This window comes from Coptis chinensis, chromosome 8 (assembly GCF_015680905.1).
Source record: "Coptis chinensis isolate HL-2020 chromosome 8, ASM1568090v1, whole genome shotgun sequence".
Taxonomy (NCBI): Eukaryota; Viridiplantae; Streptophyta; class Magnoliopsida; order Ranunculales; family Ranunculaceae; genus Coptis; species Coptis chinensis.
In genome coordinates, this window is record NC_141463.1 from 94,453,681 (window position 1) to 94,470,259 (window position 16,579).

General features: G+C 36.2%; 1 protein-coding gene and 2 pseudogenes across 3 annotated transcripts; all 3 read left to right on the top strand.

The window, feature by feature from the left end:
• Window positions 1-5,909: 5,909 nt before the first annotated feature.
• LOC147484609 (DNA gyrase subunit B, chloroplastic/mitochondrial-like) lies at window positions 5,910-12,250 on the top strand (annotated as a pseudogene). Its single transcript, XR_015203723.1, has 13 exons — window positions 5,910-6,628; window positions 7,303-7,373; window positions 7,795-7,936; window positions 8,534-8,632; window positions 8,791-8,919; window positions 9,012-9,126; window positions 9,517-9,584; window positions 10,865-10,978; window positions 11,078-11,194; window positions 11,270-11,323; window positions 11,419-11,524; window positions 11,672-11,802; window positions 11,939-12,250. The product of XR_015203723.1 is annotated as a DNA gyrase subunit B, chloroplastic/mitochondrial-like (transcript).
• A 291-nt stretch (window positions 12,251-12,541) lies between these two features.
• LOC147484610 (pentatricopeptide repeat-containing protein At1g20230 pseudogene) lies at window positions 12,542-14,416 on the top strand (annotated as a pseudogene). Its single transcript, XR_015205557.1, has one exon. The product of XR_015205557.1 is annotated as a pentatricopeptide repeat-containing protein At1g20230 pseudogene (transcript).
• Window positions 14,417-14,885: 469 nt separating this feature from the next.
• On the top strand, window positions 14,886-16,466 carry LOC147484611 (uncharacterized). The gene has a single exon (XM_086579776.1). The coding sequence runs from the start codon at window positions 14,886-14,888 to the stop codon at window positions 16,464-16,466; it is 1,581 nt and encodes a 526-aa protein (XP_086435902.1).
• The last annotated feature ends 113 nt before the right edge of the window (window positions 16,467-16,579 follow it).

The following is a 16,579-nucleotide window of genomic DNA, read 5'->3' on the forward strand; positions in this document are numbered from 1 at the left end:
ACAAAATTTACCACTGTGTACAAAGGCCTAAACAGTGTATAGCCAAGTAGCCAACCTAACATATCAGGAAATAATTTTAAGCCAATCAACTCTGTTCAAGGCTCTATATTAATAAGAACGAATCATTAGTCAAGCTGAAATTTTAGCCTGTAGCCTGTGGTGAGTGACAATCACTGGTGGGTTTTGTAGCTGCATCTGGTTTTGGAAAACTACTGACTTGAGGCCATGCTTGGGACTAGTCAAGCTGCACTTGAAAAATGGAAATGAGCCTCTTGAATTATGATATCACTTCAATATTGCATTGTATGTAATATTGTATATTTTTTCACATTTTTAAGCTCGTGGAATATGTATTCTACAATATTGCATTGTATGTAATATTGTATATTTTTTCACATTTATAAGCTCGTGGAATATGTATTCTACTTGTTATGTTCATATTCATTGACCACCCATTGTAGATTACTCCAATGATTTGATCACATTTGTTCTCAAAAAACAGATACCCAACACTAGAGTTTACTACTTACTTCTATGCCAAAAAAAAACAAAAAAAACCAATTGACGCATTTGATCAAACAAATTAACTACAACTCAAGTCACACAAACAAAACATTAATAACGACTAGAAAAAAAAGTATGTTATGCACACATACAATGAATGGATTACAGTTGTAAATTTTGCTGTTTAATATTGCAGTGGTATAAACCTCATATTGGAAACCTCACTTTCCTAAGGTTCATCCGCCTACGGGATAATCAACTCTACGGTGAGATTCCTCAAGAAATTGGTCGGTTGTTTCGTCTTCAAGCACTCAATCTGTTCAGTAACACTTTCGAAGGAGAAATTCCAGTCAATCTAACCCAATGTACTGAACTCAGGGGCATTAATTTAAGTTGGAACAAATTGCCAGGGAATATTCCGGCGGAGCTTGACTCATTGTCAAAGCTTCAAAGCTTGAAGTCTTGATTATTGGAAGAAACAATCTGACAGGAATGCTACCCCCTTCTTTAGGTAATCTTTCGTCCCTTCAAACCTTCATTATACAAGAAAATGAATTGGTTGGAAGTATTCCAGCCAGCTTTAGTAGACTGTCAAGCTTACAAAAATTCGGTGTTGAAGGTAATTTACTATCTGGTGAGGTCCCGTTAACAATTTTTAACATCTCATCCTTGAATATCTTAGGAATTGTCGATAACCAACTTAGTGGTAATCTTCCACCAGACATGGGCATCACTCTTCCTAATCTCGTTGGTTTCTATGGTGGTCAAAATCAACTTTCTGGACTACTCCCAGTTTCATTAGCTAATGCTTCTAAACTTCAAATATTTGATGTTTTCCACAACAATTTCGAAGGACAAATTCCTAAGGATTTTCAATTCCCTCAAACTATGGAATTGATAAATCTTGGAAGCAATCAGCTAGGAACAGGAGAAGCTCATGATTTGAGTTTTATCACTTATTTGACCAACTCCAGTAATCTAAAGATATTGAACTTGGCCCAAAACAATTTTGGAGGTGTCCCGAACTCCATTACCAATCTCTCCAACCGAATGGAGAAAATGACCATAGCAGCCAATCAAATATCTGGAATTATCCCAGAAGGGATTGGGAACCTGGTCAATTTGTTTATGTTAGATCTCGAGTCTAATAACTTTTCCGGTAGTATTCCATCTTCTATTGGAAAACTCCGTAGTTTACAGGGTTATATCTGTTAGAAAACAAATTATCTGCACCGATCCCATCTTCTCTCGCAAACAATACTAAATTGAGTCGGTTGTTGTTAGGAAGCAATAGATTGGAAGGAAACATTCCTTCAGGTCATGGTGCTCTTAGCCAATTGCAATTACTGGGTCTGGAACAGAACAACCTAAATGGTACCCTACCTAAAGAGATCTTTAATATTCCCACTCTCCTTTATCTTAACTTCTCTATGAACTTATTAACTGGTTCCCTACCTTTAGAAGTAGGAAAACTAAAAATCTTGTTGATATCAAGGTGTCTGGAAATAAGTTGTCTGGTTTAATACCTAGTACTCTTGGTGAGTGTTTGAGTTTGGAAAATTTATACTTGGACGGAAATTTGTTTGAAGGGATAGTTCCTCAATCTTTGAGTTCTTTAAAGAATGTCCAACGGTTGGATCTATCAAGGAATAACTTGTCGGGTGGAATTCCAAAATATTTGGAGAACTCTCCATATCTCCAGCGGTTGAATCTATCATTCAATAAACTTGAAGGTGAGGTACCAATTGAATCCGAATCTTTAGAATTGCAAGCAATTTTTCAGTAGCTGGGAATTCTGATCTCTGTGGGGGTATACCTGAACTGCAATTGCCACCATGCCAAATTAAGAAATCTGAAAAGCAAGGTGTAAAAAAGCATGGAAGGTCCGATCCTTCCAAAATGGAAATTATGATCGGTGTGGCCGTGTTCATTCTTTTGGCTTCATGTTCTCTAATATTTTACTTGAGGAGAAAAAGTAAACTTAAAACGGCTTCTTTGCCATCATTTAGTGATTGGCATCTCAAGGTCTCATATGGAGATCTTTCTCAAGCGACGGGTGGATTTTCTCCAGCTAATTTTGTTGGTTCAGGTGGTTTTGGCAGTGTGTATAAGGGAATGCTTAACCAATACTGAAACCGTTGTTGCCAAGTAAGGTGTTCAAATTTCAATTGAGAGGAGCTTTAAAGAGTTTCGTGGCAGAGTGTGAATCATTGCGTAATATCCGCCATCGAAATCTTGTTAAGATTCTAACTTCTTGCTCTAGTGTTGATTACGAAGGAAATGAATTTAAAGCACTAGTCTTTGAGTTCATGCCAAATGGAGGTTTAGATAAGTAGTTGCATCAAGAGATTAGCAAACAAGATGAAGAATCAAATTTGAACCTACTTCAAAGACTAAATGTCGCCATTGATGTTGCGTCTGCGTTTAGCTATCTTCATCACGAGTGCCACGTTTTGGTTATTCATTGTGATCTAAAGCCAAACAATGTGCTTCTTGATAATGATATGGTAGCCCATGTTGGTGATTTTGGCTTAGCAAAGCTTCTTTCGGGATCAATAGAGAACTTGCATGATAATCAAAGTACCTCAACAGGGGTAAAGGGATCTATTGGCTATGCCGCTCCAGGTAGGAATTTAGAGATCGACGTATGTTGATTTCAGTCCTTTTTACAATTCATAAATGCATGAATTTAATATCTAGTATACCGCATCATTAGTTATAATTTTCTATGCAGCCTCATTTTAGTGAAACTCAATTCTTTTTGCCTCTTTTTTCTCTAGTTAAGTTCGATGCCATTAACACCCCAGTTACAGGAGGGCGTTGGATAGTTGGATGTTTTAAGCTCCAAAGCTTATAGCATAGTTGTTTAGATAGTCAATCGAAAAAAAATAGTTATGTAGATATCTTAAAAGAGGAAAAAGGAATTGGACGTTAGTGCAAATGAAAAGTTGTCAGAGAATCTATTAACTTGATCTAATTACTTTTCAGTCCATGTTAGTTGAATAAAAATTCAAAAGATCGATGATGAACAAACTGTGGATGTGGTGGTAATTAAGCTAGTTTGGTTACTTTTATTAATATCTTAACTGACGATTGTGAGGACCTTTTTAATCTCTCTATAGTAGAATGGATGTAAAACATTACGGTATTACTATTATATTTCTTTTTCTTTTTTCTGTTTTCTTTTTGCTGGCCAATGGCTCTTAATATATATATATATATTCATTTAAATGGTTTACTAAAAACTAGTGATTGATGTATATATTGCAGAATATGGCATGGGTGCTGATGCATCCATACAAGGTGATGTGTACTGATTATGGAATTCGGTGTTGGGAAATGTCCACGGAAGGAGACCAACCAATGAGATGTTTACAAACGGTTTAAACCTCCATAACTATGCTAGCAACGGTTTGCAAGATCAACTTATAAAGATTGTGGATCCAATACTTCTATCCAAGGAGATGACACTTTAGGAGATACTAATACCATGAGAATCAAAATCCGTAAGAACAAAACTGCTAGAGTGCATGACCGCAATAGTCATAATTGGGGTTGCATGTTACGTGGAATCACCGTCCGAGAGAATGGATATTAGAGATGTCAGTAGAGAATTAAACGCTATCAGAAAAACATTTCTTGGTGCTAGGATTCATGAAGAACGTAACTGACTCCAACGACAGTTTGGAAGGTAAAATCACATCTCTTACAAATAAATTAAATAATTGAATGTGAAAGAGATAGATAGAGGAGAAGAAATCAGTGTTTTGCTATGTAATTTTTCCTTCATTTATGTCCTCTTCTCCTTCCATTACTGAAGTTTTCATTTAACGGTCGTTTGTTTGTGATTTCTTTCCTATGCTAAAAAAAATTGTTTGGTTTCTTTCTTTCTCTTTTAAAAAAAGTTGTTGATGGTAGTTAAAACACTTTTATGATTAAAATTGTATGAAACATTGATTGTAAATTTATGAAACATTAAAAAAATAGTATTTTTATTTATATTTTTTGTGAAGCTAATGGACTATAATAATTCTTGGTTACCATGTGAGGTCAGCTCAAACTGTTATTACTGTGTTAATTTGTTTCCCCATATATATATATATATTTCATGACGACCTCGGGATATTTTTGCTAATCTAAACCATTGCAATTGATATTCCATAGATGCACATTCTAGGTTTGTCAAATCTATTGCTTTTAGATGCACATTCACTGTATTGGAATATATTCATTGGGTAAAAATTGCGTGACATCTGCAGTTAGCATTTGGGAGGTACATTCAGAATAGTTACATGTGATTCAGTATGTAATGTATTGCATTGTAGATTGTTGAGGCGTATGATGATTATAGGATGTTCACGCTAGATGTTAAGCACGTCAAAAAAACCTTGAACCAAGGACTTATAGTTGAGTAGAGAAAGAGTGAAAAAGAGCTGCAAGAGGCTCAAAATGGATGAAAAGATGTAAGTGAATCATTCATTCATTCTCTTGCAATTATCTTTTATGCTTTGGACTGAGCTGGTAGCTTATTCAAAATGTATTTTACGCTTATTGAGCTGGTAAGGATTTTTGGGGCATTGTTTTGTTGTACTTTCAGTATTGTTATTAAATTTGAAGTTTATTTTGAATATTTTTGTGGTTGAATTTCTTGTTCCCAAATTTTATTGATTCAGCTGAATAGCTGAATGTTTCCTTTATATGTTTTCAACATTTCATGGTTGATATTGGAAGGTAATGTATGACCTGGGTGTCCTTGGTCACTGTCCAGATTGACTTTTAGCATAAGAGGCGTGTCATGTGTATCGTCTTTGACATAAAATTCTGAAGTTTCATGCAATTAAATACACTAGAGGCCACCTCAGGGTATGTGTGTTCTTTGTTAAAGCTGTTGGTTGAATTTGATTTCATTTTCGAGTATTTCGGCATTTGAGGTGGATTATACCATCTCTTTGACATCTGAGAACTCATTTAATTGTTTCAGTTCCATCTGTCACGGACTTTAAGAATTCCATAATATCTCAGTTCTTAATTAATGAATTTGTGTTTTAGAATTTTAGAAGAGTGTAAAGTCTTAGGATTTTTCATGTCGCTTTTTTCCTCCACTTAGTTTTTCAACTTAAGCTCCAATTAGGCTCATTCCGTGGATGTGATTTTGTAAACAAAACTCCTCTTTAAAGATCTCTTTACCTACGGTGAGTTTTTGTTTTTCTATGGTGTCTTTATCCGGTTCCATGCTTACGTACTTTTGTATTATTGCTTACTCGAGGGCTTAATGTGTATTTCATCTTGTGCTTTAGTAGATTGGTTTGGTATACTTACTTCTCTTTGAATATAGTCGGGTCTCACAAGATTTGTTAGAAGTCTTCAATCGTTGGTCAGTTAACAGGAAAGCTTTGATATACTCGCAATATTTTATTAAAGTAAAAAATTGTGAGCGTTTTATACAACATGTATTTAAAAAGTGAGATACTACCGAAACTTTATCTCACAATTACTGCGGAATCATTTACATTAATTAACAAATCTAAATAAGCATAAGTAGCAAATGCATAGTAGTGAGATGACGAATATTATCTAAGTAGTTTTTATTGAAGTTTATACTCCCTTGGGTGTTAGGCGTGGATTTGACATTACCTAAGTAGTAAGATCATGAATATCATAACAAGTTAATTTTATAGGTCAACTATTTAATTAAACTTATGTTCGAGAAAACTATGTAATTTAGTCCCATTGAGGGCCTAAATGCCTATGCATGTTTATCAACATCTCATGCTCCAAACAATTTCAATAATGTTGGACGAAAATGGACAACCGTAGAACCATGACTATTTTCTCTATACAAAGATGTAAGAGCTTGTGACTAATTATTGCTTCCGAGTCATGCCTATCCTCATACGATGGTCTAGGGCTAAAGACCTTTGACCTAAAACCTCATTATTGTTTCCCCAGCCAAAACATCCACAAATCTTTCATGTAGCCACCTGATTGGTTATCCTTTTCTACTCTTTATGTTTTTGTTTGTCTCACTCTTATGTTTGGCATTAGACATAATGGTTATCTAGAAAGAGGCTAAATGCCAGTTGCCAGTTGTTCAATACATATATTTGAACTACAGAGGATCAAGGTTAGTTTTTAGTTTTCCAATTGTTCTTAACCTTGTTTAGATAATTTAGCTGGGCATGTTCTTATATGGCAGTAGAAAGATTACTTAGATTTCACTAGTAGGCTAGTGGCTAGCTTACTAGCACTTCATTGAATGGAGCAACAATTTCAGTCATTCAAACTATTTTATACAAAAGATCTATTGAGTCAAGCTGTACTCAGATACAATATTTTGGTAATGCAGCTAATTGTAATTTTCTAGTTATCAAGAATGAAGAAAATATGATTCTAGAAAAAACGGTACTATAGATAGTTATAGATCATCTTGTGGAGCTTCTTTTTCTTTTTCTAAATGTGCGGTTTTATGTTATACCATAGACACACCATATTTTGAGAATAATCCATATCGCATACGTATTCACGTGTCCGTGTCGGACACATATTGCATGTGATATACCTCAATTTTGATATTACGCCAATGTTTTCGCCGTGTCAGACTTTGTATCCGTGTCGGATACAGACACACCTATCTGTGTCAATGTAACTTAGCTTCAAACAATAAACATAGGTCTCTCTCTCTTGATAGGTTAAGACACTATGGTTCCAACATGTGATGTAGAGCATTCAGCATTTTATCAAAGTTTTCGCCTCGTGCCATGCTTACCTCAATATGGCTAAATGGTGTTTTTTGTCCAGAAACCAATTCATGATACTGTTGGCTTCAGAAAAGAAGTAGAAGGCATCACAATCGATTTAGCTCTCCAATGGTAAGATATTTATATCCATTGTTCTAAGGTCCGATTTAGACTTTAAGTCCTCATCACTCTATTGGAATGACATGTACATTCCAATAGAGTATAGACTATACGAACTGATACTTCAATAGGGCAATTGCTGACTTGCTGTTTTGGGTATGTCAGCACTCTGCAGTGAGATGCTTATGCCAAATTACATTGCATTGAAGTCTTATAAGTCATCCTCAAACTTGATGGAAGTATCTCATAGAATGTAGCGCACATACTTTCAAAATTACCTTACTATCACATACCAAAACTATTTTAGTGGTAGATAGAAAGGACAATGTTGTACTTGACCAAAACTTCTCCATTGTCTATGTAACGGTGTGTTCATTTGAACTGTTAATTTAATTTTTTTAATTTTATTTCTTTTGTTGCTGTCATTTTTTAGGTGTTCAGATGCATATTCAGATACAGTGCTTGGATATGCTAATAGCATAAGAACAGTTGATGGTGGTACACATATCGATGGTGTCAAAGCTTCATTGACAAGAACACTCAATAACCTTGGGAAGAAGTCGAAACTTATCAAGGTACCCTCCTCAGTTTATATCTCCCAATCATCTTTTGTCAATAACTTTTTGATTACGATCCCTATGCTATTTAAATTTGTCCACCGGGTTTCAACATATGTCCCCAAAACTTATTTTGCCCTGTATGTATTTACTGTAAGCTATGATTGAATCCCTTTATATTTCATTGGCCCAACCAGAATTTTGAGGCAGCTGTGGTTAATGATTGCATGATATCACCACTTGTATTAATAGCCAAGTAAGATCAGTGATATGGACAGGGTTTTCTTTGTTGCAATCATATTTTCTCAGTATTTAGGCAATCAAATGATGAGAGCTTCAACTTACATAAAGTGAATGTTGCGTGTCCTTGGGATTTCATAGACTCATAGCAAAGCAGATGGACTAATAAACTAAAATGGCAAGCGTAACATAAATTTTAGTATTCCTAGGCTAAGTACTGATTGAATTTGTTTTAATTTTTGAATTCCAGCTAAGGGGTTGATTAAAACTTCAGAAAAAACAAAAACTGGATAACTAATTTTATGTCTATCACCTTTCTCCGGTATGTTCTTGATTACAATTAATGTTTTTGGTGTTTCGTTTATACCATTCCAGGAAAAGGACATTAGCTTGAGTGGAGAACATGTAAGGGAGGGATTAACAAGTGTAATCTCTGTAAAGGTCCCAAACCCGGAGTTTGAAGGGCAAGCTAAGGTGCGTGTTGTTTCGTCGTTTTATTCAACAGATTATTCATGCATATAATCTTCAACCAAAATGTACATTCATTTCTTACATGGTGATTAAACTTCTCACTTGCTCGCTTGAGATCATCATTTTTTATTTGACTTTCCTCTTCTTTTCGATTCTGAAAGACAAGGTTGGGTAATCCAGAAGTGCGATGAGTGGTCGATCAATCGGTACAAAAGTATCTCACCGAGTACTTAGAACTACATCCAGATGTACTTGATTTGATTTTCTCCAAATCTTTAAATGCTCTTAAGGTAGCATTCTATAAAAGTGTTTTTACTAATTTTTTGAAGCTTGATTAGCGGTACCCTTTGTTTGATGCATTATATGCTGTTTCCTTATTTAGGCAGCTCTGGCAGCCAAGAGAGCAAGGGGATTGGTGAGACAAAAGAGTGTTCTAAAATCATCTTCTCTTCCTGGAAAGCTGGTTGATTGCTCAGCTACAGATCCTACAGAATCTGGTATGCTCAGCTTCCTCTACTCTACTCGCTCATGATTACTGTTCTACGATGAGGATGATAAATGTGTAATAAATGTCAAGGATGATTTGAACAGTTAATAGATTGACTAGGATGAGTGGTAATTATGATGATCAATCTGATTGGCTGAAAATTTTATTTCCTTCAGAAGTTGGATACATGAATATTATTTCCTTTATAAATGCCACAAGGGAAATTATTGGTATTAGAGTCAGCTATTTCAGTCTAAGTCTGACGAAACAAATCATTCAACTGATGAATGATCATAAAATCATAACTACCTTTGTGCTTGTTAATCATGGGGTGCTTGTTACATTTGATGGTGTCTTCTTATGAAAAATATATTTATAAATTGTCCATACATTCTACCAGAGATCTTTATAGTTGAAGGCGATTCAGCTTGTGGTAGTGCGAAACAAGTTCGTGATAGGCGCTTCCAGGTGAACTCTCAGTTACTCTTTGCAAGTGTTCCATAATTAATTGTTACCATCATCCTGCATTAGTGTAAGCGGACTTGACTTTGCTGGGCTCATTTGATGAAGCAAAACCTATTTTCGTGAAAAGAATTGTCTTCGAAAGAACCGAATGTGCTTGGTAGCGGCAGACCCAGTACTGCCCGGAATCCTGTCTGGTGTAACAAACACCCCCCCCCCAAACACACACGCAAAATAAAACAATAAAAAATAGTAATAATAATAAAATTATAAATTGGAATTACAAACTATTTGTGGATTTGTTCTTCATCTCATCCCACATTTTGAAACGAGTAAGTTTAGCATTTGATCCGTATGTCTCCCTTTCTTCATCTCCTGTTTCTTATGGAACAACCAATAAACAAAGGTGCCTGGTTTGAGGATCTTACGTAGAACCCTTGCATCTTTCAGTGCTTCTTCTTCTAGTACACTGTTTGTTGTAGAAAATGTGTTAAGATTTTATTTGGGGTTAGAGGTTCAACGTATTCAACTATATCGTTCTTGTCTTCTGTAGTTCATTTGTTGAACAAAGGTTTTAATTCAATTGAAGATTGAGGTTCAAGATTCTTATTTAGAGGTCGCTAAATCTTTGGTTGTTATGGCGAGGTTTGATTTGTTTCCTTTCCAGTTCCAAATGATGTAGTAGTATTGCCGTCTACATAAAAGCATCAGCTGTTACTGTTTTAATGTTTTATTGGTGTCTTTGAGGGTTGCTCTGGGCTCTGTGTTCTGTTTAGTTGAAGCACTAGAAGCGATTGACAAAATGCCAGACTATCAACTTACTGGTGGCTTGAGAAAAACATTCAATTTTACGGAGTTGCAACTATCCAAGAATTCCTATCCTTAAACTACCCCACTAGCGGACCTGTCTAGACCGTCAAACAAATGGAAAAGAACATCACTACAGACTACGATTCGTATGGATGGGGGGCCTCAGTGGTCTAGTATTATCCAGGAGGTTCAGTATAGTTGAACTGAGATGCACAACCCCATGTTTTCAAATCAGACGAGGACATATGCATAGCCGCCTTTAATGGTAGCTATTTAGTTTATCGTTTGGGCACAGTTGAACTTGCTTGGCCAAGTCAATATCTTAATTTTGAACGTCTGTGATTTTTTAAGTTCCACCATTTAATTTGTGTACGTGTGACTACATTCCAATGTGGAATCAATTTCCTTCCTACATCGATAAAATTGTCAAATGCAGAATTTTGAGAAGATTTCATATTATACTTTTATTGATGCAGGCCATTCTCCCATTATGAGGTAAAATTTTGAACATTGAAAGGAAGGACGAGGCAGCTATGTACAAAAATCAAGAAATTCAAAATCTTATTCTTGCCCTTGGACTTGGTGTGAAGGTTATCACAAACATTTTATTTGCTCCTAGAGTTGTTTTCCTGTTTCATCAACCTGTTTCTATTATATGTACTAAATGGTTTTACTCTTGTTCATTTCAGGGTGAAGATTTTAAGAAGGAAGCCCTTCGCTACCATAAGATCATCATCATGACTGATGCTGATGTGGATGGTGCTCACATCCGAACTCTTTTGTTAACATTCTTTTATAGATATTAGGTAGAGCAAAGTCTTTCATTCATAATCATCAAGTACCAGTTGAAACAATGATTAAAGTTTGTCCTTGTAATGCAGAAAGCTCTATTTGATGAAGGCTGCATTTATGTGGGTGTTCCACCTCTGTATAAGGTCTGGTTTTCTTCATCTTTATTTTTTTTATGTACTTGAATATTGTAAGCCTTGGCCCATCTCTAAATTCCTCGTGTCTATACTGAGTGTATCAGGTTGAGAGGGGTAAACAGGCACACTATTGTTATGGCAAGGCACAGCTTAAAACTCTCCAGAGTACTTTCCCTTCAAATGCGTCATATAGCATCCAAAGGTTTAAAGGTTAGAAAACTTTTGAGGTTTAAAGTGAAGAGACATGCTTTGTCATTGAGTTTCATTTATTTCATGTATATGTGCAATTAAGTTTTGTTTATCTCCTATCTATACCCAATTGAGTTTCTTATCTCTTGTCTATGTGCAATAAAAAAGGCTTAGGAGAGATGATGCCTTTACAATTATGGGAAACAACAATGGATCCTGAAAAAAGGATGCTGAAGCAATTGGTTGTTGAAGATGCTGCGGAAGCAAATATGGTGTTCTCGTCTCTCATGGGGGAATGAGTATGAAAAATCTTTTAGCTAACCTTTTACTAAACTCAAAGTACAAGCAAATCTTTCATTCATATTGCTTCTTAAATAGCCAGTAGCAGTCTGAATGCCTTGTACCTAATGACCCGTCTTTACAATTTTGAATCAGGTGGATGTTCGGAAGGAACTCATAACGAAAGCTGCAAGCACGTTTAGTCTTGAGCAGCTGGACATTTGATGTACACACTTCTATGTACACAGTTTCAACAAATGTGAATAACGTTCATAAAATGACAAAAAACCATGGAACAAACAATGGGTGTTTAACAGAATCTATTTTGGTTCAAAGAAACAAAAGGGTATTGGGAAATACTTCAATAGATTTAAGTAACCCCAGTGAGTGTATGGAAATTTATGGTTATATCATACGTAATTGTAGAAAGAGTGGTAATTTAGAATTGAGTTTTCAAGTTCATGCTCATTTGATTTTTTGTGGAGTTGAGTTATCTGTGTTTCTTAGTAGTCAACTTGTTGAGTTTTATTGTAAGTTTGGTAGATTGGATGATTTATGAGACAGAATTGTTTGATAGGATGTCGGTTTTCAGTCTGATGAACGGAATGTTTTCAGTTGGACTTACATTATAGGATTGTATTGTGAAATAGGTGATTATGAGGAGACAATAAAATTGTTCTATTTAATGATAAAATTCGCTGGAGTTCTACCTGATGTCGAACTTTATATTTCCAAAGGTTTATAAAACAAAAGGACCTGATGTCATGGAATGCCATGCTTGCGGATTATGCAGAGAAAGGTTGTCGTGAGGAAACTTTTGAGCTTTTTAATGAGATGAAGTCTCTAGGTGTGGAGCCCGATGTTATTACATGGAATGGGCTGATCACAGGTTATACCCAGAACGGAGATGGAATAATGGCTCTTGAGTTCTTTTATAGAATGTGTGAAACAAATACAAAGCCAAATGCAATCACGTTGTCTGGGGCCTTAGCAGCTTGTTCCCTGGTGAAGGATTTGAAATTAGGGAAGGAAATCCATGGGTTTGTTATTAGAAAACAGATTGAGTTGTCCACCAGTGTAGGAAGTGCTCTTATAACAATGTACTCGGGATGTGATCACATGGAATGGGCCTGCTCTGTGTTCAACGTGCTTTCCGATAAAGATGTAGTTGTTTGGAATTCAATTATTTCTGCTTGTGATCAGCATGGACAGGGGGTTAGCGCTTTGAACTTTTTGAGAGGAATGGTCATAAGCGACATTGAACCCAACAAGGTAACAATTGTCTCAGTTCTCCCTGCTTGTGCAAGATTGGCTGCACTGCGGCAGGGTAAAGAGATTCACCAGTTTATTGTCAGGAGAGGGTTTGATATGCATATTGCAATATGGAATGGTCTTATTGACATGTATGGAAGGTGTGGGTTGATAAAAAAAGTGGGAAGAGTTTTTGATCTCATTCCTGAAAGAGATATAGTCTCTTGGAACACAATGATTGCAGGTTATGGGATGTATGGTTTTGGAATGGATGCTGTGAATCTATTTCTCTGTTTGAGATCATCTGGACTGAAGCCAATCCATTTCACTTTCACAAATCTATTGGCTGCTTGTAGTCACTCGGGATTGATTGATGAGGGATGGAAGTATTTTGAGATGATGAAATCAGAATATGCAATAGGTCCTGCAATAGAACAGTATGCTTGCATGATGGAAAATAAATGCTGGTCAATTTGATTAAAATATGGATTTCATTAAGGAAATGCCTTTTTTAACCGAATGCTTTCATATTTTGTTTTGTTAGGTGCTTGTATATCCACTGCAACCCTAAGCTTGACTGCTGCAGGATATCTTTTTGAACTGGAACCCACATATTCTGGGAACTACATACTCTTAGCAAACATTTATTCAGCAGCAGGAAGATGGGGGGATGCAGCAAGGATAAGAAGATTGAAGAAGATTGAAGAAGAAGGATTGAAGGACAGAAGGACCCTTTGAGAATCATCAAGAACCTGAGAGTGTGTGGGGACTGCCACGAGGCAACCAAGTTCATATCCAAACTTACAGATAGAGAAATCATAATGAGGGACTGTTAGCGCTTTCACCACTTTGTTGAAGGAGTGTGCTCCTGTGGCGATTACTTAAATGGTTGATTTGGCTTTTGAGCATCAGTAAAATCTCAAATCTGCATGCAGGTTATAGAAAGGTCGAGTTTAATATCCAAATTTTTGGATTCTGGGGAGATTAAGAAGAACTTCCTCTTTGCACAATTCCGTGGTCTCTCAGCTTCTTCTGAGAAACATGTTGTACAGATACGGATGTTAGCCAAGATTAAGTTCTACCAAAGCCTCAAAGGCTCAAACAGTGTATAGCCAAGTAGCCAACCTAACATATCAGGAAATAATTTTAAGCCAATCAACTCCGTTCAAAGCTCTATATTAGTCAAGTTGAAATTTTAGTCTGTGGCCTGTGGTGAGTGACAATCACTGGGGTTTCGTAACTGCATCTAGTTTTGGAAAACTACTGACTTGAGGCCATGCTTGGGAGTTGGGACTAGTCAAGCTGCAATGTGTATGCAATATTGTACATTTTTTATCACATTTATAAGCTCGTGGAATATGTATTATCATGTTTTATTGGTCTCGTCTCATGGGTAATTAATTTCATCTCTATGTGACCATGTGACAAAAGAGAAGGGGCCTTTGATTTTAAACTTTGAATATTACTTTTTGGTTTTAAATGAAATATGCTCACGTGGTTGATGTAAAATGATTTATTGAGAAAATATATGGAGCAAATTATTCTACACGGCAAGACTAATGGAGATCTTAACAGGCAATATATGGTCCTATATATTAAGAAAATGATTTATTAAGAAAATATATGGAGCAAAAACACCGTATCATCATCTCTGCTTGACTCTTTCCTCTCCTTTCTCTATTAGTTCACCAGAATCCAGATAAACCAGTTTTGAGTTCTACTCGACATTCTAGATTGAAAATGACTCTGATTACCAAATTATTCTACACCACAACACTAATGGAGATCTTGACAAACAATGCTCCTATATATTACTACACCACATACCTTTTAGTTTATACAATTCCCAAAGATGGCATTTACAGTTTTTAACTTTTACATCATCTTCCTACTCTTTAACCAATTGATCTCACTAACAAAACCTTGTATGGCCACCTCAGGAAATGAGACTGATCTTCACTCTCTAATCGCTATTAGAGATGCAATTCAAGGCGGCTTAAGCTCCTGGAACCAATCTTTCCATTTCTGTCAGTGGCAAGGCATTACATGCGGCAAGCGTCATCAAAGAGTCATAAGTTTGAATCTTTCCAGCCAGAGTTTGGTTGGATCGTTGTCGCCTCAAATTGGAAACCTCACTTTCCTAAGAGTCATCAACCTGCAACACAATCAACTCTACGGTGGTATCCCACAAGAAACCGGTCGATTGTCTCGACTTCAAGAACTCACTCTGTTCAATAACACTTTCGAAGGAGAAATTCCAGTCAATCTAACCCAATGTACTGAACTCAGGTTCCTTAATATAAGTTCGAACAAATTTACAGGGAATATTCCGGCAGAGCTTGGCTCATTGTCAAAGCTTGAAGTCTTGAGTATTGGAAAAACCAATCTAACAGGAGTGCTACCACCTTCTTTAGGTAATCTTTCGTCGCTTCAAAAATTCTATACACGTTCAAATTATTTGGTTGGAAGTATTCCAGACAGCTTTGGTAGACTGTCAAACTTAAATTACTTCAACGTTGATTTTAATAGACTGTCTGGTGAGGTCCCTTCAACAATTTTCAACATCTCATCCCTGAATGAAACATTAGGAATTTCCTTTAACCAATTTAGTGGTAGTCTTCCACAAGACATGGGCATCACTCTTCCTAATCTCGCTGTTTTCTGGGGGGGTGGAAATCAACTTTCTGGACTACTCCCAGTTTCATTAGCTAATGCTTCTAAACTTCAAGCATTTGATATTCCAGAAAACAATTTCGAAGGACAAGTTCCTAAGGATTTTCAATTTCCTCAAACTATCCAATTGATAAATCTTGGACGCAATCATCTAGGAACAGGAGAAGCTCATGATTTGAGTTTTATCACTTATTTGACCAACTCCAGTAATCTAAAGATATTGGGCTTAGACGAAAACAATTTTGGAGGTGTTTTCCCAAACTATATTGCCAATCTCTCCAACCAAATGGAGAGGTTGTATCTAGGAGCCAATCAAATATCTGGAATTATCCCAGAAGGGATTGGGAACTTGGTCGGTTTGTTTGTATTAGATCTCGTGTCTAATAACTTTTCCGGTAGTATTCCATCTTCTATTGGAAAACTCCGTAGTTTACAGGGGTTATATCTGTCCGAAAACAAATTATCTGGACCAATCCCATCTTCTCTCGCAAACAATACTAAATTGAGTGAATTGTATTTGGAAAGGAACAGACTAGAAGGAAACATTCCTTCATGTCTGGGTGCTCTTAGCCATTTGCAAAAACTAAGTCTGGAACAAAACAACCTAAATGGTACCCTACCTAAAGAGATCTTTTTCCTTTCCTCTCTGCTTTTTCTTAACTTGTCTATGAACTCCTTAACTGGTTCCCTACCTTTAGAAGTAGGAAAACTAAAAAATCTTGTTGATATCAAAGGCCCGGAAATAAGTTGTCCGGTTTAATACCTAGTACTCTTGGTGAGTGTTTGAGTCCGAAAAAGTTGTACTTGGGCGATAATTTGTTTGAAGGACAGTTCCTCAATCTTTGAGTTCTTTAAAGAATGTCCAAGAGTTAG